The following is a 23,150-nucleotide window of genomic DNA, read 5'->3' as shown; positions in this document are numbered from 1 at the left end:
CGGTTTTCCAGGACGCCTTCGTAACATTTGGGGCTGGCTGAGCTGCCGTTTGGCTCGAGCTCAGCTTCATTAAGCTCCAGAGGAGTGGAAAGGAGGAGGTGCTCATCCTGGAAGCGCTAAGAGAGATGAGCTTCCAGAAGATCTGGGCTGGAGGAGGTGTGAATGGTGAGTCACTGCTGGATGGCTGAAACCCAGACACCTTCAGATACATCCCGCTCGGTCTGCCATTTGCTGCCTCTGAACTGAAAGCGGTTTGGAAGTATGTTTTTGCATATACTGTTCCTGTGTCATTTACTACTTTCAATAGTGCCCAGAGGTCTGAACAGCTAGGTCACATTTTCTCATAGGGATCATGCCAATTCTGACCTTGTATCAATGCAAACTGGGACCCAGTCTACTGAAGTCCCCCATGCCCCTACCTTTAAAATACAGGGCTATTCCTTTGTTGGACCTGGCTGTCTTCTTCACCTTTGCTCTGAGCAAGAATTCATTAGGGAGACGCAGAGAGAGGCCAAGGACAAAGCAGAGAGAGAGAGAGAGACTTTAACCATAATTTTATTAAGGCTTAAATGTCTATCAGCAGGATGGGAGCTGGTCCAGTCGTACGACATAAACAGAGTGACACTGTGTAATGCAATGGCTTTTCTACACCGTTTGCATGAGCAGAATGAGATCATTGCCAGTTACTTAATGCACTAACCACGTCCCCTCTTCGCTGCCTACTGGTCTCCAGAATGGGTGACCTATGGGCTCTTCACGTAACTGGGAGACTACCGGGCACGGTGGGGTGGGGGTGCGGAGAAGGGGAGAAGTTGGGTAGTTCACGTGCTCTCAACCACAAGGACTTCCGCTAGTCCATGACGGAACGGCAGCTTGTCAAATACTTAAAATGGTTTTAAATCACAGGGAAGCTAGACACACAGTCCGAAAGGCACCTATGCTAAGCACTGAGCCGTTGGAATGGTGAGATGGATGGCGCATGACTGGGTGGAGGTCAGGATCATATAAATACATTTTCCTTGTTAAAGAAGCTATGGCTTAAGTATCCTTGTAATCGCTTAGCTCCTGTGTGATGCTCTAACCCCCCACTACTCTGTGAGCGTAAGAAGACCAGGTCCACTTCAGATTATGGGCGACCATCTGGCAAGCTCTTTAAAGGACCACATCCTTGGACTGATCAAGAGAGGCAAGTGGAAGAGCAGCGGCTCTTGATCTCGCCCTCTGAGCCATCCTGGGGGCTCTCCAGCCACAACCTTTCGATAGCCACAGAGAGGAGCTAGAAGTGGACCCTCAGCACATCGTGGGTGGCCACTGACCTTTTGCAATTCATGCACAGTATCGATAAGGATTTCTGCTTCTCGGCTAAGCATGGGCGACACATGAGGTGGCCGCAGGGAAGCTGGTAGACAGGCTCTGTTTTGAAGTAAGCGGAAAATGTTTTACCACAGGAAGCACAGGCGTGGATTTGGCTGCTCCTGTCGTGCTCTGGAAAGCAGAGAGAAGAAAGAGCTCTGTCAACCCAAGCTGGGTGAGGTTACAGCATCACCTGCAAACCCATGCCAGGTTAAACTCTGGCACCAGATGTTCGACATGGGGCCTGACCCTGAGAAGAATGAACACCTACCGCTCCTACCATGCTCATTTTGAGCACTTGAAGCTCACGGTAGCTCAGGCTGGTCCCTCTTTTCTTTGAACCAGTTGAATAGCTTTACGTGCACACCTCCCGCTTCCAAGAATCATAGTATGGAAAGGGCTGGAGCACACTGAAGTTTGGCACCACCAGGATTTAACTGAAGGAAAAACTAGCAAGTGGCTTTTCTCTTTAGCAGGATTCAAGTCTCTGTCCCCTTTGCCCAACCAGGGACTGCAGATGTTGTCACCTGCACTGTGCGAACATACACACTTTGAATATCACTTTGAATTCTCGTCACCTAACAGCTATGAAGGTCTGTCCAGATACCACTGCAAGAGGCGTGACTCTGGAGGTGTGGTAAAACGTTGAAGAGCACAATGCTCCCAGGAAAAGCAGCTCAGAGCCACACACGCTGAAATGAAGCTGCAAAACCAAGTGCCCTTTGAGGGGGCAAAGCTGGCTCCAGGGTATTTTTGTGACCCAGAAACAGCAACAGAAAACTCCCAAGTCCTCTGTGCTCGTGAGATAATCTTCATTACGCTCATGAAGAAGTGCACCGGCTTGAGAAGCAGGACACCCACTCCGCCACAGTCTTCCCATAAGACCTTGAGCGAGTCCCTTCAGTGATGGGTACAAAGCACCGGTGGCTCGAGAAGGGACAAGCTAGGGCTAACTTCAGTCTTGCCAGCAAGGATAGCGAAGACACAGCAGGATGGACTTCCAGGGTGGCTGGGCAAGCCCATGGAGGGCTGTGAGCGTGCACCGAGGATGCTAGTCCATGCTGACATCTGCACTGACGTGCCTGCTGCGGCTCACTACTCCTGCTAGCCAGACTGAAGCGCATGCAAATATTTTAATCCATGCTGCAAGCAAATCTTCGCCTGTTGTGCATAAATACCTTTACGGCTCTCAGTGCCTAAGATGCTCATTGGTAAAATGGATATAAACAATACCTTCCTGCCCCGCAAGGGGTACGGGAAGCATAAAGGACAGCGAGGTACTCAAATGCTATAGCATGAAAGTACCTTACTACTAGGCTACTTTGGGGGAAGCCCCTGCTGTGGAAATTCAGATGCTCATCATTTTTTAGCTCAGCAGAGAAGAAATGGCAGATCAGGCACTGCCCAGCGTAGCCTGCGGTTCCTGTTCAGTTTGCGCAGGGCCACAGGCTAGTCTTCTACCTCCCCTCAGTGATGCCCAAGCTTCCCTGGCCACACCTTACCTGGGGCAGTACTTGTAGTCCACGAAGTACTGCAGCTCCCCTCGCCATGGGGCTGCTGGTGGCCCTTTATTAACCTGGCTGTGAAGGAAGGCATGGAGCTGAGGGCAGAGCTCAAGGCAGCATCCAAGCTTTGTGACAGTTTCTGTTCGTGGGAGACCGGATCTGCAAAGAGAGGCACAGCAGCTGGGAAGAGACCACGTACGTGCCACTTTGCCGTGGATCTTCTTCACTGAACGCCCAGGCGGAAGTGCTCCCAGCTCCCTTCCCAACAGTGTCTGAGATCCCTCAGCATAAAAGGGTTTTGAAAAACCAATGTGCTTTGCGGAGGTCATAGCATTTAGGGGTGAGATCTCCGCTCTGTTGCTGCGCCAATTCAGTGATGGACTGGACAAGGTCTTCCACCTCCCCTCCACTTCTCCATACGCAGAAGGGGGAGCATGAGACCTCACTTACGAAGGGAAAAATGCTTCGAGATCTGTGGAAGAGCAGCCCAAATATACTTGCTACGTGTTACACTGCTTCAGAGCAAGGGAACTGAGCGCTGAAATCTCAGTTATCGCTCCAATCTGGCATGCGCCTAGGTGTTATGGAGGATCTGGGCCTCAAAATGCCAGGAGGCGTGGACAGCTCAGTAAGATCAGGGCTCACTATACAATAGGATTCAGGCACCTCACTCCATCAGCCCCTCTTGAAAACCCCAGCCCTTCTCCCTCTGCCCCTGCACGTCCTATTCAATTCAAGCAGGGGAAGCCAGGACTGGTCAGGTCCAATTTCTGGCCCTGGAGCACTAGCTCAGAGCTCTCATGCTCGGCCGCTCAGGCAGACAGAGAACGATCATGCCAAAACAAAGCCCCATTGTCATTTGAGGACCGCTGGTGGTCACGCTACTGGTTACCACTTTCTTTCAGAAACAAGCATGCATCTGAATTGAGGGACCAAACTAGAAAGGAAACTGGGGAACATGGGACTCTTGTGCAGCATACAGCGTTTTTTTACTTTACCTGCTCCTAAGAACATAAACAAAGAAACCAGGTGCTAAAAATTAAAGCAATGAAGGCCAGGTAAGTATGGAAGATATGGGACTATGCCATTCAGGACAGGGAAAGTCTTTTAACCTGTCTAAGTATAAAACAGAACAGAAATGGGTGTCTTGGTGATGCAAGTAAGTAAGTGCTACTGAGATACAAGAACCTAAAGATACAAGATCTGTAGGTTTGGCAGCAATAAAAATAACTATCGACTCATCAATCAATGAGCCCCAAACTCACAGTTCAGGCTCAAGACCTGCAGCTGTAATTCACTTTTAGCATGTTCAGGTCCCTCCCAGACAGACCCGGTTTGTGTCATTTGTTGCCCAAACCTTGGTGATTTGAAATGAAACCTTTGCAAAATGTGGAAAAGAAAACTCAACTCACCTCAAAGACACAATCTTATGTCCAGCAGGCATTTGTGAGCTGTGTATTCACACTGCAACAGACTTTCTGCATTTTACTGTCTCATAGATTCTTTGTCTCTCTTCCCCCAACCCACAACATGTATTCAGCTTAAATTTTCCTCTTTTTCTGGGGGATTACTAAATTACTTAGTAACTATACTGAGCAACTAGCCCAGTTTTTCTCAACGTTTTTAGGCTCAAGGCACCCCTCCATAATTTTCCCTGATTTTAACAGCACCACAGTTGAGAACTGCTGGTAGACTCCATTTGAACACAAAATGGTTTCACAGTGTGTTTAGGACTTTCTCCTGAGTCCATCTGTTGATATAATAAAAAGAAGGGATAAATTTAAAAGGTTTTGGCAACAGCCCCGAGATCTGAAATGAGAAGAAAAAGCCAACACCACTTCAAAGGAAGTACAGAGTTCCTTTGAGGATCCCTTTGGTTGCAAAGAGGATGGAGCTGGACTGGTCTCAGCGGGGGCAGACAGAACAAGGAGCAACAGGCTCAAGCTGCAGCAAGGGACGTTGAGTTTGGATATTAGGAAAAACTCTCTCACTAGTATGGGGGTGAAGTACTGGAACAGGTTACCCAGAGCGGTGGGGGAGATCTCTATCCTTGGAGGTCTTGAAGACCAGAGCCTAGGCTGGGATGATCTAGTTGGCCAACATAGGCAGGGAGGTGAGGGGAGAAGGCAGGGGGAAGAGAGGGGGTTGTGCTGAACACACATCGGGTGTGGGGGACGGGGCAGAGTCTTATCTTCCACGGCACAGGCTCACGCAGGGCCTGCAGGCTCCCCACCTCATCCTCACTCGCCCTCCGCTGCGTTAACCCTCTCACAGCTGCCACCTCTTCTTGCATTACTGTGGAGCCCAGAAACACCCACTGCCTTTGGCAGCTCCCAACCTGCAAACAAACCAGTGCTGCAGGACGTGGGCAATGCTGCTGCCTCATTTGGTGCACATTAACTTCACAGGAAACTCGCTCCAGGTCCGATCATAACCTTACGACTGGAGATAGGATGTGGCAAGCTACCTCTTTCTACCTGGATAAGAAAAAATAAGCCAGGCTGATATCGGTTATGGAGTGAAGATTTGCAGTGGTTCTGAACTGGGTGTTTCTCCAGGCCGCCTTGGCATGGGGAACCGCCCCACGCTTCTGTTCTCTGGAGGGACCTGCCGAGTGGGACTGGGAAGTCCTGTGGCAGAAAGGGCTCCTGCCTGTTCATCCCACTTCAGCTCCTCAGGTGCTTGATGCAAACAGGCATGCGGAGAGCAGCACTCCTCAAAGGGTCTCATAGCACCCAGCTGAGAACCACTGTGGGCAGGAAAGATGTAGTGTGAAAAGCAACCCTGTGCCGGTAAGAACAGGTACAGGCAGAGCGATCTGGGGGTTAATCAACTTAAGACACAAATGAGGAAGAAAAATTGCCAGGAGAAAAGAAAATACTTTAAGTCAAGGACAAAGCAAAAGTCAAGAACGCTACCACCCCTTGCGAGCCAGGCGAGGCTGAATGAAGTCCTGGTTAGAGACCTGAAGAGTAGGAGCCACCAGTCTTCAGGAAAGGAGGGTGCCTTTATCTTGTGTATCACACTCAGCCCCCAAGCCATCCCCCTCTCCCAGCAGCGAACAATGCTCAGAAGTCAAAGAGAGGACTTGAAAATCCACTGTACTGAGACCTATTGGGAGTGTCCTCTATGCCTAATGCGCCAGTGACACCCCCGAGGAGCTACAATCCAGGGGAGCCAGGAGACTGGCTACAACACCATGACTATATCTTAGGCAGACAGCCTGACACCGTGGCTGCTTCCCATTGCTCCCTCTGGACACTCCCTTGGGTTTCTGCACAGAGCAAGTGAGAAGGCTTCTCCATCAGAAACAAACTCTCCCCCTTAAATCGCCAGCAGCCCCTTGTGTGCAGTGCTACCCCTAAGCCTTTGCTAAAGCTTGACAGACATCCTGTGTGCTCTTTCTACTGGCTATTACATCCAAGCATCCTTGGTAGGGGCCCCAGGGCTGGAATTCAGATTAGCATTGTTGACTGGGACACGAGGAGTGTCCTCAAGCAGTGCTAGGGTAAACGCCAATCTTCCAAGCCAGAAAACACCACGTAAGGTTAGGACCACTGGAAACGTAACAGGGAACAGGAGCCCAACTGCTGTCACAGAATCATAGGAAATTAGGGTTGGAAGGGACCTCAGGAGGTCAGATCTAGTCCAGCCCTCTGCTTGTTCCATCCCCAACTATATCTAGCTGGGTCTTAAACATTTTCAAGGATGGAGACGCCACACCTCTCTGGGAGCCTGTCCCAGTGCTTTACTACCCTCCTCGTGGGAAAGTTCTTCCTAATATCCAACATCAACTTCCCTTGCTGCAGCTTGAGCCCATTGCTCCTTCTGTCATCTGCCACCACTGAGACAAGTCCAGCTTCACCCTCTTTGGACCCCCCTGCAGCGAGGTGAAGGCTGCTATTCAATCCCCCTCGGTCTTCTCTTCTCCGAACCAAATAAGCCCAGATCCCTCAGCCTCGCCTCACCTGTATGAGCAGCCCCTGCATGCTTCTACTAACCAGCTCACCCAAGGCAGCTAAGATTTCACCCTGCTTATCCCCATTCTGGGTGAGTGGCTTGTGTCTAGGCTAGTAAACCTGCAATCTGTTGGAAAATTACTGTGGCAAGGGATGTTCTTCCAGTCTGACAAAGTTTGCCAATGAGACCTGAAAAAGATGGGGAGAAAGGAAATGCAGACCCAAGGCAGGGGAGGAAATCAAGTGATGGAAACCAATTACAGTCCCAAACAGGGGATCATATAAGGTCAAGGGGAGACTAGTGAGCTTTGGTACTGGAAAATAAAACAAACAATGCAGACATGGTTGCAGATAATGTTTACAGGATGACTATGCTGGGGATGGGAAGAAGAGAGATCGGATGCAGATGAGACAGTAAAATCCTTTCAGAAGTATTTGACGGTAGCAAAATATACAAGCTCACAAAAAGGACCCCGGTTCTGGCGTAGGAAGCTGCAGGACTTAGGAGGGCTAAGGAAAACCACACTTGGGAAGATGCATGCGACTGGTCCTGGGAGGTCAGGAGGGCTGAGAGACGCAGGGAATTAGGAATGCAAGATACCTGTTGAACAGTCCATCTGGGCCGAGTGCGAGTCGCTCTCAGTTTTCATTTTTTTCGCACCGCTCTCTGAGGTAGACGTGACTAGTAAGTTTGCAGTAGAAAAATAGGAAGGTTGCAGGCGGCTGCCGTCATGGGGACTTTGCTCCATACAGTCCATTTTCCTTTTCAGAGAAGATACTGTGAGGGAAGAAGGTGCGACCATTTCAGAGTCCTGTGCCCTGCCGAGAAGGTTGGTGCCTGGGATGCTGTGCTGCAGGAGGAAGTGGTCTATCCTTGCCTTCAGTGTTGGGTGAGGCAGGGGCTGGGAGTGCTGGCTAAAGGCGACTCCTGTGAAGGGGTCGCTGGGCACCCTCCCCCAGGAGGCCTCACTCCGGTTACATTTCTCCAAGGTGCTCTGGTCGATCACCTTGCCCGAGGGCAGCAGCATGGGGAAAGGCATTATCTCCAGAGTGATGGGGTCCAGGAACTCTTCAGGGATATCCTGAATAACATCAACCAGCTTCCGGAGAGTCTGCTGCTCGCTGCCAGCATTGCTAAAGGGCACACAGTCGCTTTCCATTGGTGTCCACGGCTCCGGCTTTATGCCGCCAAAGTCCTGAGCGTGGCACCCAGAGGCCACTTGGAACACACCGTCGACCAACTCCGGGGGGCACGACTTGGCTGGCTGGCCCCAGACCTCCAGCCTCTTAATGCAAGGCAGGCCACCTCCCGCTACGTGGGTGATACAAATCTTTAAGTGTGATACGTTGCTGAGTGAGGCTGGGCCTTTATTCCACAGGTCTTGAGATGCAGACCCTGGGTAGGAGAAGCCAGCTTCCATTTGATGGAAGGGAGGCCTCAGCTTGAAGCCTCTGTGGCTGAAAGTCACTCTGCTTTGATTTTTGAGCACGGCCTTCCCCACCAGGGTGAACACGTCTTTATCTGACACCGGCTGACTGGCCAGAGGCGAGAGCTGACCCTCGGGGCTGTTCCAAGAGGTCTTATTGGCTGAGGTAGACGTGTAAATATCGAGCCCGGTGAAGGTTTGGTAGCCTCCTGACGAGATATCTATGTTAATCCTGCAGATCTCTATGTTGAAGGGAAAGGAGATGGTGATGTGGACCGGAGGTTTGATAAAATATTCGCTGCGAAAGCCCCGATTTCTCCTCGCCAGGTCTTCAGAGATGAGGTTCTCCACTTCATATCCGTCAGCAGAGATCTGCGTGGCGAAAGAAAGCAGAAATCGGTCTCGATCCGAACCCAGAGAGGAACGTGGTGTAGCCAGCAGTCACCCAGTCTTTGCCAGACAAGGTGTAAATAAGGGATGAAATGACTGGCCGGGGAGGTTAAAACCCAAGTGTGAGTTCTGATCTCTGGTTCACATGAATTGCCCAGTTGTTCCTGTACGGCTGCTTGGGAATAGTGGGCTGTGCCTGTCTGCCTGGGGAAAGCGGGCTGTTAGAACAGCTGGCAGAGCCTAGTGCACTAAAGGGAACATGAGAATCCAATGGCAGGTACCTATTGCAGAGGATTCAGGATGTTGCCTCAGTAGAAATACAAAGAGGCCAACAACAGGACTAAGAGGAGAGGCAATGCCAAAAGACTGCACAGGATTTACTGGCCTTATGCTTAGAAGCACAGCCCAGCCTCCACGGGAAGCATCCTTAACTATGAGACCACATGCCTTCCAGCACAGTGGCTCAGTAGTGCCTCTCTGCACCTCCTTCTGAAATGCTTCCAAAGGGAAACTTAGGCATCTGCCAAGGAATCTCACCATGGAGCCTGGCGAGCTGCAGTACCTGCTGTTTCTTACACCACATATGCATGGCAGCAGAAAAAGCCACTACCCCACCTCCTCCCCTTGCTCAAACCAAGTACCAAGTAGGTAGCTCCCTCCCATGGCTCCCAAGCCTAATCTAACCAAGATGAATCAGGCTGTTTCCACCCAATGCCAGAGCACACACTCATTTCCTCAAGCCCAGGAAACACTGGGAGCTTATATATGAGCAGCAAGGCTGCTCCAATGCACTAATTAGTTAAAGTGCCGCCCCCCCATTTTTAAAGCATGGGGATACTGATAAACAAGACGCTCCAAGTGCTTTAACTGGAGTGGCTCTAAGAGCTGCTGTAATTAAAGCACCCCCCCAACTCCCAGAGCACATGTATAAATGCCCACTATGCCTTTTTACTTTACCTTGTTGCAGTGAATCCTTGGTTTGAACTGTGGGAGGCAGGCATTTATGACCATCTTGGCAATTTGAGAGCGTTCAGCTTCCAAGTGTCCGAATCAGCTAGGAAACAAAAAAAAGCAAAAAAACAGTGGAAGTCAGTGAACAGTGAACGAGAGAAGGTGCTTGTATGAATAATCCCGAGTGACAGGAGATCTCCAGGTCTGCTCAAAAAATGCAGTTCAGAGTCAAGTGAATAAGACTGTTCATAACCCAAGAGACCCAATAACCGGTTGTGGGGGCTGCAGGTGAAGACAGGAGATCAAGTTATAATTCACCCGAGATCTGATGGACATACAGTTGAACATACAAGTATTTGGCATGAAAAAATCCAGCATCTGCAAGCAGGCTGGCAAGTTGATTTTCAGCCTTATTAAGGGGAGCACAGCCAGGTAATTACAGGAAGAGTCTTGGGACCTCAAGCCTGTCCTGGTATCCACTCAACCCAAAGGAGATTTTCCAGAGGCACAAATAGGAACTGCCTGCCTCCCCCGCCATAGCCTGCTTCCTCATTCTGCCTTTGAAAATGTTTTCCCACCAAGTCACAACCTGTTCTTTGCCCTCACCATTAGGCCACGCTCCCTCTGCAGATGGGCATCAGGCTTGGAATACACCTAGCTTCTACTTTGGTCTCTGCCACAACTTACTGCATGACCTTGAGAAAAATCATATCACCTCTCTGTACCCATTGCCTCTTCCAGCCGGTGCCTGCCTTGCTTATTGAGACTCCACATTGTCAGGAGGTGGAAACTTGTGTTTGAGGTCCCACTGCACTGGGTGCTGTCCAATCTCAAACACAACCTCCCGGGCTTCTTGCCATGCACGCAGCTCGTGGTGTACAGGGGTACAGCAAGGACCAAAGTTTTCAAAGTGCTTTAAGATCTTCAGGTGAAAGAAGCCCCTGAATGCAAAATTAATAATCATTATACAACATTGCCAAGTTACTTAAGGAAGCACTGGAGCTCAGGGATGTCAGCAACTTTTTGAACAGCGACTAGAGATAGCTATTTTGAAAACAAGTCAGATGAGCATATATCTCCATCCAGAGAACTATGTGCAGGCCAGTGAGACCTTATTCTTTTAAAAAAATAATGCTCTCTGCAAAGAAGAGATTTAACCTCTGAAACCAGCCTCGGTGCTTAGAGCTATCTTGTAAATCACAAAACCTGCCACTTCCATCAAGAACAAAGAGCACCTGAAACGATCTTCAGTTGAGGTTATTAGCTCAGCCAGAAGGAAATTGGAAATCCTGGGGACACTTTGTTCTGGACAATGGGGCCGGAAAACAAGAAGGCAGGTTAGCAGATGATGTTTTGCTGTACCTGCCTATGGAAGTCAGAAATGGTGATTTAAGCGCCCGATTCAACCGAGGGTTGACGGAGGGGCGGATCTCAATCACTTCCTGAAAGAGCTGAGCCTGGAAGTTCGGCTACGCCAATGCCTGCCTGGCTGTTTTCCGAATCGGACGCTCTCATGAAAGCAATGCTCAATGTTGCACTGCATCCAGGTAAGCAAAAAGAGGCATTTTCAAGGTTGCACAGCTGCAAACTGGGCATCTGTTGAACACAACATTAAGTATGCAATCGTCTACAGCTCAGTGCTGGAGGTGCCGTGTCTCCAGACCTGAAACAGATGCCCCGACAGCCTGATTGTTAAAGGTCTCATGAAACTTTTGGTCCACAACCCCCCTCTGGCCACAACCTGTACCAGATAACTCAGAGGTAAATGCAATTCACTCTGTAGCTGAGAATTAAGTTACCATCTGCTCATGAAGGTATTTTCTTCCTGTCCCTAGGCAGGGGCTAGTTAGCTTATTTTCCAAATTCCTCTCTCTTCAATATACTCTCTTGATCCTAGCTCAGGGGGATATCCACTGCGAGAGCATGCCTGCCTAGTTCTCCTAGGAAATCTACCGCGCTCTTGGCCTCCACCAGATCTTGTGGAGATTAGCTGCAAAATCCCGGTAGGTGAAAGCATCCTGGTGAACTGGCAGACTTTCAAGATACCTGTTCTCTTGTTGGGGTGCGATGAGAAGGCAGAAAGTATATGCTTCATGTCTCTCATCTCTCTGTGGGAGGTTGCTCTCCTCTTATCCCCCTGCAAACTGCCTCAATCTGCACTCATGCATATTTGACTGGAGGGAGGCTGTGGATAGGCCGAGACCCCTGCCCATCACGCTGATCAACAAGGTCTCATTGTTTTCTCATTCCCTTGTGTGTGTCTGTAACCATGGCATCCTCTCGCTCGAAGACCGTAAGCTCTTTGGGGCAGCCACTGCCTTTCTGGTGTGCACCTAACAACAGGCTCCGGGTTCATGCCTAGATCCACAGGTATTATGACAGCACAATAAAGACAGCAAGGTCCCCCCTCCACCTCTGAGCTCCCTGCTGTTTTGTGTACACACAGTTATAACCTGTTCAACACTTTGGGATCCCAACAGAGAGAAATGTCAGTAAATTAAAAATAAAAACCCAGATTCAAACAGACTGATCTCGTGTTAGTGCCCAAGACTGTTATCAGATGGGAACACTGGGCAATTAAAATGCAGTTTGGGTTGCTAGGACCCCAACACTTTTGGGGGAGGACTCAAACCGGGTGCTACTGTACTGTAATCATCCCGCACTGTACTGTTAACCTCTTCTGGAAAGATTTCTGGTCAAGACACAAAGTGTGCTTCAGGCTAATTTTGCAGAAGAGATGCAATGTGATGAATAACATGCTCCAGTGGAAGGTAATTTAGTCATCTCCTATGCTAGGACAGAGGTGCTTAACCCCTGCCCTGTGGGCCAGATCCAGCCCATGGGGGTCCCTAAAGGTCTGGAAATTTGGTGGCAGGGGAGCAGTGACAGAATTGCCGCTCCCTTGCTGCTAAAAATCTATGGGAGTCATGGGGGCTGGATAATGTGACCCTGCACTCCCAAGCACACCAATTTACAGCCAAAGCCCAGCTAGCATGCCAGCTGGCACTCAGGGACCGGCTCTGTGCTGCTCCTCCAGCCCATGGGGCCAGGAGATCAGGCACTGCTGTCCTTGATCATAAAATGAAGGCTTAGTGAGGACTTCTAGAGGCCACCTAATCCACACCCTGGTGCTCCAAGGCAGAATCAAGTACTACCAAGCAATTCCCAGCAGACGTCTGCCAAATCGTAAAAACTGCCAGTGAAGACAATACCCCAATCTTCCTCAACCGTTCCAGTCCTTCCCAATCCTTCCGGTGAGGAGGTTCCCAGTATCCTCTCAATCACCTTTTGTGCAAATAAAGCCGATTTCCTCATTAGGTGCACCTTTCTTCATGGTGGGCACGAATCACAAACCCCAACATGTTTATATTTTATTATTGATGCAACGCTGCATATTAAAATGTGTTTAACCCCTTTCACCTCTTTTTTTAGACAAAAAAAGAAAAGCAGGTCCTTCACTCTTCTGCTGTGGGTCATGTCTTCTAAGTATATTGTTCTTATTACTCTCCTCCAGACTCCATCCAGCTTATGTCAGAATATACTGCAAATGCCCTTCATGCTACACTCCTATTAATGCAGCCCCCAGGAGATTTGCCTTTTGCAACACTATCACATAGCTTGTGCTCCACAATAACCCCTAAATGTGCCTGCTGTACCCCTGCTTAGGCAGTTAAACCCTCTGATTCTATCTGTGCATCTGATTTCTCTTTCCTCCGTTTAGTATTCTGAACTGATCTTACCAGAAGGGGTTGGGACTGGCCAGTGGTAAGACAGGAAAGCCTGGGAGGGCCCTGAACTAGCAGGTAGAAGTCTGCACACTGGAAGGGCTGAGAAACGACTAGAGACTGCAAACTGGCAGGGAAAAGGAAGACAGATCAGACAAGCAATCAGTCTCCCAGGTGGAAACTGCAATGGGTGGGACAAAGATGGAGCCCAGGAGCAGGCACAAATGAAGACAGCTTGGTAGAGTTATGGGGGAAGGGAATGGATCAGCTGGACAAGGAGACTGGAGGAGATGCAGGGACAGACTGGGCTGAGACGCCAGGATGGATGAGACTAGAAATGCTGGGCAAAGAGACCTGGACAAGAGGCCAGGCGCGGGGAGTCTAGCACCCGCTAAACGCAGGCAATGGGATGGGGAAGAGTAAGCCACCCATGATCCCAGTCTCCCCTTCCCATTGCTATCACTGAAACATGCCTTGCAGACCTCTCTCACCGCTCCGCAGAGAAGGGGACTGACCGCTGCCGGCTACTACGGCCTGCACAGCTGATGCAACGGTTCTGCCCCAAGAACAACCCCGTGGGTACCAACAAGCACCTCAGGGGGAATTTCCAGGGTGCTTTCCTCCCTCTCATTCAAGCGTAAGGAAATGAGCTACATCAGAACAACAGGAACCCCTCAATGGCTATGCAGTGCCAGCATTAACCTTGCCTGCCCCCCCTCCACCATATCCTTACTCTTGCCGACTTTTAGGGCCTTCCAGGAGCGGCAGGGGTTGGGCCCACCCTTTATGAAGAGGCAACATACCCAGGCTCCCAACTGATTTTTGGGGGCAACCAGTGCAAAACAGGATCGGGTGAGATGAAAGGGTTAATATGAGAGTCTGGAGGTAACTCCAAACAGAGTCCCTCCCTGTGCCGACAGCTCCCCCACAAATTCAGCCTCAGTTCCAGCATTTCATAGCTTCACTTTGCTTCACAAAGTAAATGTACATTCAACTTAATGTTATACCTGGACCTGCCAGTGTGACACTAAAGTGTTTGAAATTACAGCGCAGCATAAAAAAATGAAAACTGCAGTTTATAACATGCTCCAAACTGCATCAGGCATGTTACAGAGCAGAGACCTTCTGGCCCAGAAGACTCCTTACTGCCAAATTTTAGATGCAACCCTATGAATGTGGAGGAAATATACCCCCTCTTCTCAGCGTATACACTCTAGCTCGGGGTAGGCAGAATAGGGCCCATGGGTTGGATCCGGCCCACCAAGGGGCTGTATCTGGCCCATGGCAGGTCCCTCAGCCCCACCTGGCCCAGGCGAAGGGAGCAGTCTGGGCCGTGGCATGTGCAGTTGGTCTCACCACCGCTGGGCACAGGGCAAGGCAGCCGGACTTGACTTCCCGGCAGTCCCGGCAGTGATGGCTCACTCTGCCCGGCTGCCACCATCTCTGCCACCACCGCTGGACCCAGCTTCACTGCCCAGGCACCCCAGGCTGTCACCACTGTGGACGCCGGATGGAGCGGATGGGCAAGGTCTCCATAGAGATCAGCCTGGGACCTGGAACTGGTGTCCGTCACAGAGATGTGTGGGGAGCTAATTGTGGCTCTGTCCCAGGGCCCAGCCCTGTGCTGTCACAGCTCCATGATCCTGGCCCACTCCTGGATGCTGCTTCCTGCCTGCCCAAAGCCCCATCCCATCCATTTGGTCGAGTGCGCCTTGCCCGCAGGGGTCCTGGGCCAGTCTCCATGGGTATCTCGCCTGCCCACCGGCTCCACCTGGTCCCCTGGTGGTGGGCACCAGGGCCAGATAGGATCAGTTGCTCCCCACCTTCCCCAGCCCACAACAGATCCTTAAGTGTCCCTCCAGCCCAAAAAATTGCCCACCTCTGCCCTGGCTGGTGGCAACACAAACTCCCGCCATGCTGCCCAGCCTGTGTGATCCAAGCCCGACTGGGAGGGTTACCTTGGAACAGGGCAGCTGGATTTCTAGGTTCACTCCATTTTTTCCTAGATGGGCCGAGAGGTCAATGGAGCTGAAAAGCACCAGCAAGGTGGGTGCTGCACAGGGTGGAGGCCTCGCTGTTAGACTGAACTGAGATGTGCCTATGCAAAACAGACCTGCCATACACAGCAGATTTCTCCTCTCCCTCCCACTCCTGACATGGCACATGCTCTCACCTCCACACTATCCACACGCCTTCCTGCTCACTTCCACTGCAGGGAAAGAGCCGAGAAAAGGGGAAGTGCTGGAGTCTCTCCCTGTCCCCTGTGAAGCAGTGGGCCTGAAAACAAGCCAAGGTATGGGAGAGTATGACCTGACATCCGGCCCAGCTGCACTGGAATTGGCGGGTACAGCTGCACTACATGCAAGAAGTCTGCCGCAGGGACTGGGCGCGTAGCTTAGGATTCTCTCCGGCTGACTTCCCTGTACCAGAAGAGCATAACAACCATCCTGAAGTGAGCTGGCAAACAAATGCACCGTCTCTCGCTCCGAGGAAGATGGAGGTGTGAAAATCTTATATTGTCAGGGCTTTTATTTATAAACAGAATCATGCTGGGGAACATTTACAAGAGGAGAAGAGCACAGCATATACAGCTGTTGATGAGGTTCCTAAGGCGGCTGTCAAACCAGCCCTGACTATGCAAAGCGCCAGCAAAGCTTGATAAACCACTGGAAGAGTAAAATAAGGATCAGAAACAAGAGGGAAGGATCTGCCCAGCTACTTTCCCCGCTGGAGAGCCAGACAGGTTCCTCTGCAGTGCTGGATTTAGGTATCAGTCTTGTCAAATGGCTTCTTTTTAACTAACAGTGTCTATTTTTTGGGAATTGAGTCAAACACTTTGTGGCGTAGGTAATTCACCCTCTTTGCCTGGGTCTCTCTTAGCAACTGGAACCAGTCCCAGAACTCCACATCCACCACCACGTAGCCCAACCGCCGCAGCTGCCGCCTCTTCATGCTGTGCAGCCCCAGCAAGTGCTTTGTTTTGTAGCAATAGTGATTCCTGGCTACTACTTGGATGGCGAGCTTCACTTTTGCAGGCTGCGGCGTTGGTGGTGAGGAAGGATGTTCAGGAGAGGTTGCTGACTTGGTCAAAACCTTTAGGAGGGAGTCAGTCAGAGGAACCCCATCTGGAGATGCAAAATAATCCACAGGGGATGGGGCTTGCTCGTCTCTTGCCCTCTTCTGCCCGTGAGTCTGCACCTCAGTTTTATCATCAATCTCGGAAGACCTGCCACTAGATTTCCCATTTAAGAGCTGATTCATTAAATCATCTGAGGGACTCTTTCCAATGTCCTTCTGCTCATCTTTAACCACCTGTTTATCTACTGGGGCAGTTTTGAAGTTAAAAGGTATTGGGTTTCGGTCTGGGTCCAAATGAACTTCTAGATCGTTTGTTCTGGTGTGAGGTAAGATCATATGGTTTTTGACGTACTTGGGCCCACCTAGGATGTTCTCTAGGATAGCGAGCACCTCCTGGACTTCTGGCTTTACGTAGATTTCTCGCTCTGCAAAACTCAACAGTACCTCGGTAGCTTCTTGCCGAAACTGGGGCGCAAGGCGATTGCCTTTGTAATCTGGGCACTCAATTTCTACACTGCCATCAAGAGTGAACAGGTCCCTTTTCAGGTCAAATCTAGTTTTATTGATTAACTGGATAAACTCATTGTTCAAGGCATAGTTAATCAGGTCATATGGGTAGCGCTCAGTGAATGCCAGACCCAGCAAACCTGTGAGAAGATGCTGAGGGAACTTCCTGAACTCATGCAACTGCCTGCGCAACTGCTCTATGAGGCTGTTGTAAAACCTCTCCCCGTTAGGTGGCTCATAATTTAGGCTTCCATATGACCACAAGAACTTGGCGGTATCCTTGCTTCGGCAGTATGTCACCCTGGAAGGCACCGAAGCGGCGACAGCATTCAGAATGCATTTGCTGAGGTAACGCAGGGCTGCGCAGGAGAGACTTATGTGCATAATACCCTGGATGCCTATACTAGGAATCCGAGGTGGAACCACCTTCTCGAGTTGCTTCACGAAGTCCGCGTGATCGACGTGAGTGTAACGGAACATCTTCAGCACGTTCACCAAAGCACAGCTGCTTATGTCTTCCAGCCGGGGTGAGATCTTGTCTCCGATTCCCTTCATGACCTGCTCTGAGAAGCAGTAGTGTGCCTTGAAGGCCCCCAGGCAAATAGTTCCAATTTCCTCCAAGTTGAAGGAATCCAAGTTCACCAACACCAAGGTCTCCAGCTTCCGCATTAAGTCTTGGGGAGCATTCCGGCCTTCTCCTATGATGTACATCAGCTGCACCAGCTGGGGCAAGGTGAGGCTTTCCCAGTGCATGCTCATGTAACTCAAGAAGATGCGCAAGTAGTGAGGCACGTTACATCCCAAGTAGCGCCAGAGATCTGCCACTAGCAGCAGCTGTTCCAGGTTCATGGTCCATGCCCGAAGGCAGAATTCCCTCTCGTATGTACTCATCACAAAGTGGTTGGGAAGAACTGTTAAGCGGACAAGTGCCTTTAAAATAACGATGAGTTCTGATGTGCTGAACATCTTGATCTTTTTAACTGAGTAGTGACATAGCATCATGAACTCGACATGGGACTTCAGGGAAGTGTGCTGCTCCACTGGAAGACAGCTCAGCTTGCAAAAATACTCCACAATAGTTCCTGGGACCAGCTCACTTTTAAGTGTACTTATACTGTGTAAGATCAAGTCTCTTTCTTCTAGGGGTAGGGGCTCCATGGGTGTAGAGGTGTCATAACACAGACAGCTGTATTCAGGCCTTTGTTTCTGAAATATCCGGCTATCCTCCTTACTGTGATAAGCCTGCACCTCAACATCTGGCATTTCATCTCTTTTGGGCTTGGGTTCAACTGGCTGTTTCAGGCTGGCTTGCGTGGAAAAGGGTTTGCTAAATTCCAGGTGCAGCATGGTGCTTTTTGTGCTCAGACTTCGGTGCCAGGTGATGCTGTAGGTATTTTGGACTTGCTTGGTGACAATGCTGGAGAATTTGCTAACAGAGGGCCTTTCGTCACCAGCCGCATGGCTTCCAGCTGCATTCTGATATGATGTGGTTTTGGTGGCCATGTAGGCTGATGGACTGTAAAATATTCTGTACTCCACAGGGTTCTGCAGCCTCAGAATCACCTCTGCTTTAGTGTCAGTCACCTGAGGGTTCCCATCCTCCTCTGGCTTTCTCCTGGGAATCATCTTCTTGGCCCCACTCCTGGACACAGTTGAAAATGTCGCAGCCCTGCTGACTCCTCCTGGAAGTCTTCGGCATATTATCACTGTAGTCATGGATCACAAGTTACTGAGGTCAGAATTGCTTCCAGGTACTGAAAAAAGGGCAGATGAAGAATGAGTGGTTTCCATCTATTAGGATACATTTTGTTTTAAAACAAAGCCTATAACACTACAGTAAGTAAGTTAGCTAGTGTCAGGGTGCATTTCCCACCTGGTTTGTAAGTAGTGACTGAGTGTTGGACATCTGCCTGCAAGTCCAGAATTCAGCAGTTCAGACCACAAGGCCAATCCAAGGTCAATCATCAACGTTATTTTGCAATCTGATGACCTGTTGCATCGTAGTGATGGGATATGGTTGACAGCTTCACTGCTACAAGGAACTCCTAAAACAACGCTCTCATATTCAGAAAAATGTGACTGTTCTTTCAGTTGGCAGGTCTAAGCTTGTCAGTCCCCTCCCCCCGCTTTTTTTAAAGTGACTAAATTTTAAGCTGAAAACACCCTCTCCTTTTATTTTTGCATAGCTTTGCATCTCTGAAGCTATTAATTCAATCAGTTTGTGTTTCAAATGAAGACGTGCTAATCAGAAACTAAGCAGTTCTCAAAATACAAGCTGGAAGCCATCCCAGCTTCACAGACAAAATATTGAGAAATAACAGTGTCAGGCTGGGGTACTAGGAAGAGATGTAGATCCGGGAGCAGGGTGGATTTGATTTAAAACATGATTTAAAGCACGATTCAAATCACTGGTCAGGAAGCTTTGATTCAATCATTGTTTTCTACAAAAAGTGCCTTCTTGATGTTTGATATCCTTTATTCATTTAACTTCTTGAAACTTTGCACTTTTACAGAGAAGTAAGGGCTTGACTCTGTGCACACAAACTTGCAGACAGACAAGAAGGCTGAAGGGTAGGTAAATCAGGTCTGTTCTCTCTCATCGCCATATATTGTACTGCTGTTAACAAGGATGTTATCTCTGAAGACACAAATCCAGTTTGAGAACTGAAACTAAGCATGACAGAGATGGCTTAATAGGACCCTTTAGACTGAATGAGCACCAAGCCCCACTGGGTAGAGTGGTTTTCTTTAATCTTTACTAATCTATAAAGGAGTCTCTGGGAACCCCATAAGACTGGGCCCCTAATATAGCCTGCTGTGACCTATTTACAAACATTTTCTAAAAAGGCTACATGCATATATTGTTTCAAATAGTATATAAGTAGAAGTTATAATCCCTAATTCCGTGATGACATCTTTGAGCTTTAACCTATCTTACATTAAAACTATTTTATATAGTTTTTTTTTTAAAGCATCTTAACAAAAAAATATGATCAAATTAAAAAAAAATCTGATTTAAATAAAAAAATTGTTGATTTTTATCCACCCTGTCTGGGAATCTCTCTCACATAAAGGGGGCCGCAGAATGAGTACTGGCCAACTGGAAAGACAAGCTGCCTCAAGGAAGGCAAACTGCTGGTGAAAGCAAGGGTAGACAGTGGAGAGGGAGAGAAGCAGCTCCAAAGCAAAAGGAGGACAATGAAGAACATGAGAGGAATAACAGGAGGCATCCAGAGCTGTTACTTGTTTCCAGGGTACAACTGGGTATTTAGGAGAAAGGGAACCATGCAGGGAACCAAGCACTCAAATCTTTCAGCTGGGAAAAGTTTCCAGCAGGCTCAGGACACAGGTTTAAAATGCCAGCTGCCACCTGGGCCCCATCCATATGAATGCTCCCCTGCTACTTCTGTAGACAGAACTGCTCCAGAGGCAGGGTAGCAATGGGAAATCTGGACAGCATCTCAGTGTTGGCAGCCTGAGTGAGGGGCCAACTGAGTCCGTCACGAGGAGTCAGATGGCGATTAGCTACAGCATAAAGCCAGTGCTGTGTACCATGCGCTTCCCCCATCTTGCACTGCTAACCTCAAGGACGCATTAGACAGGCATCTTCAGCTTCCTCAAATCTGTACCCCGCTCTTGCTACAAAGAGGAAATATGTTAGAACAGGGATGGGCAAATATTTTGGCTGGCAGGCCACTTAACGAGTTTTGGTGAGCTGTTACAGGCCACACGCACAAAATCCTTCAGAAGAAATAACTTTAACAAATTATATTTTAAAAACCAAATCATATACTAAAAAAACCCCCAAACATCAGCTATAATGTATTTCAATATTATTTCAAAATATGGTTTTGTTCTGATCTATGTTTGAGTAGTGTCTATAGAGGCGATTGCATAATAGCTCAAAATAAAGTCTTACAAGAGTATACAGTATTGGGAGGGGGGCTACCTGTGCTAGGTCCCGGGAGTCGGCTGGGGGTGTGAGCAGCAAAGCTTGCCTGGGCACACCGGTGTGGCACAGGTATGGTCTCCCTCGCCGCATCCAGCCCACAGCTGCCCCACCTTGGGCTCGAGCCCTGGCTGCTCCCACCCGTGCCTGCTCCAGCCCTGGCAAGTGCATACAGCTTTTTGGCAGAGCTGCTTCCAGCGTGGTTGCAGTTGTCTGGGTACTGCTCGGTTCTGCAGACCTTGTAGATGTCATAGACATTAGGGCTGGAAGGGAGCTCGGAGGACCATCGAGTCCAGCCCCCTGCCCCAGGGGGAGGAAGTCAGCTAGGGTCAAAGGATCCCAGCAAGATAAGCATCCAGACATTTCTTTAAAAAGTGTCCAGAGTAGGTAACTGCACCACCTCTGGACGGTGTCTATTCCAGACCTTGGACAGTAAAAAGTTTTTCCTTATGTCCACCCTGAAATGGTCTTGGAGAAGTTTAGACCTTGTCATCCCTTGGGGCGTTCTAGTGAATAGGCGTTCCCCCCAGATCCTAGTGAACACCCCTTATATACTTATAGGCAGCTACCAGGTCACCCCTGAGCCTGTGCTTTTCCAGGCTGAAGAGTCCCATTGCTCTCAGCTTCTCATCATAAGGCCTGTTCTCCTGCCCTCTGATCATGCGCGTGGCTCTACTCTGGACTCCCTCAAGAGTCTCGACATCCTTCTTGAATTGTGGAGCCCAAAACTGGATGCAGTACTCCAGCTGCGGCCTCACCAAGGCCTAGTACAATGGGAGGATGACATCTTGAGATTTGCTTGAGAAGCATCTATGGATGCAAGTTGCTCATATTATCAGCTGTGACATTGCACTGGTGGCTCGTTCATCTTGTGGTCAATCATGACCCCCAAGTCCCTTTTGGCTATGGTGCTAGCGAGGAGGAGGAGGAACCAATGGAGGAGAAGGGAGCAGAGCAGTGCCCAGGCAGCTGCAGTCACACTGGGTGTGGCCCCGACAGGAAATTGTGCGTGCCAGGCCAGGGGTGTCAGTGGGCACAGGAGTGCAGTAAAGGCTGCCCCAGGCAGGATGTGGCCCCATGCAGAGTGCTGCAGGGCCAGCTGCGGGCTGGATAAAATCAACCGTCAGGCACCCTCCATGGGCCAGATCCAATCACATGGCAGGAGGCATCTGGTCCACAGGCCGTATTCTGCCCACCCCTTGTTGGAAACTAGAGGACTATAAGTAACTAGGGACAGCAAAGCTTGAGAAAGGCACTACAGGAGCGATACGTATCAGCTTCTGCATTCCTCTGCCCTGAGACCTGGAACTAAAGGGTCACTGATGCACTATGGAAGCCTTTACGACTGTGCACACTGAGACAGCTTCCCAGCTGAAGCCAAGGAGGTCACGCCTCTGTGAAGAAAGCAAGCACAGTGAATGCTCAACCCAGTTTCAGGCACAATTTCATGCACAAAGAGAAGACAGCAAGCAGTGCCCTCTGATGGACATCAGAGTATTTAGTCCTCTAGTTTCCTCACCCTCACTGCACGGCCTGCTGTAAGCCTAGATCGTGTTCTCTGGGAGAAGGATAAGGAGGAGGGTAAGAGGTGGCAGGACGCAGCGATAAGCTTGAAGGAAGAGATGCAAGTTTAAGGAGGAAGCAAAGGAGACCAGAACCAGGAAACAGGAGAGAAATCAAAGAGTGCAGGGACTGCAGAAGAGGGGGAAAAGTCTTTAAAAATGCTGAAAAATGGTGCGACAATATGTTGTGCAACGTCTTGTCTAGTACTAGCTGTCTAAGTGGCCGAGCCCGGGGCAGAGAGCCAGCAGCTTGAACGCTGTTGCCCAGTCTGGCACGGAGAGAGCTAACCGTTGCCGTCAAGCCCAAGATGAGGCGCGAGTGCCTTAGCTATCTCTGGATGGCAACGCAATGTGGGGCTCGAGCTCTTGCAGCGGGTGATCCTTCGCGCTGAAGGCGAGGGCTGCCCTGCTCCCTGCCCACAGCCAGATTGGAGCCCCCCCGAGCGGCGCGAGGAGACAACGCGAGCAGCGAACCGGCCCTTACACGCCCGCGGGCCCGGCACATCCAGTCGGGAGCGAGCAGAAAGCTCGCCTCGAGGTTTCTTAGCTCGGGATCTTACTGGGGAAAGGCCCAGACACCGCTCTGCCGTGACCCAGACGCGAGGCCCGGTTCAAGCACGTGTCCCCCGCCCGTGTCGTGCGTCAGACGGAACGAACCAGGGTCCGTCGAGCTCCCCGGCAACAGCGGCCCCGGCCCGGCCCGGCCCGCCCAGGCGCGGGGCTGCACCGCGCCGCCCCCCGCGG

General features: G+C 50.0%; 2 protein-coding genes across 2 annotated transcripts; both read right to left on the bottom strand.

Annotated features, from left to right (window-relative positions):
• Nucleotides 1–537: 537 nt before the first annotated feature.
• On the bottom strand, nt 538–12,061 carry UBOX5 (U-box domain containing 5). Its single transcript, XM_019553302.1, has 5 exons — nt 11,632–12,061; nt 9,592–9,688; nt 7,419–8,616; nt 2,856–3,017; nt 538–1,485 (listed from the first exon to the last, which is right to left on the bottom strand). Exons 2-5 carry the CDS (start codon nt 9,643–9,645, stop codon nt 1,277–1,279), a joined length of 1,623 nt encoding a protein of 540 aa, XP_019408847.1. The 5' UTR covers nt 9,646–9,688; nt 11,632–12,061; the 3' UTR covers nt 538–1,276.
• Nucleotides 12,062–15,215: 3,154 nt separating this feature from the next.
• FASTKD5 (FAST kinase domains 5) lies at nt 15,216–18,991 on the bottom strand. Its single transcript, XM_019553353.1, has 2 exons — nt 18,769–18,991; nt 15,216–18,649 (listed from the first exon to the last, which is right to left on the bottom strand). Exon 2 carries the CDS (start codon nt 18,609–18,611, stop codon nt 16,119–16,121), a length of 2,493 nt encoding a protein of 830 aa, XP_019408898.1. The 5' UTR covers nt 18,612–18,649; nt 18,769–18,991; the 3' UTR covers nt 15,216–16,118.
• Between the last annotated feature and the right edge of the window lie 4,159 nt (nt 18,992–23,150).

This window comes from Crocodylus porosus, unplaced genomic scaffold (assembly GCF_001723895.1).
Source record: "Crocodylus porosus isolate Cpor-Errol unplaced genomic scaffold, CroPor_comp1, whole genome shotgun sequence".
Classification (NCBI taxonomy): domain Eukaryota; kingdom Metazoa; phylum Chordata; order Crocodylia; family Crocodylidae; genus Crocodylus; species Crocodylus porosus.
Note: the sequence above shows the minus strand (reverse complement) of the source record. Positions and strands in the feature narration are given on the sequence as shown.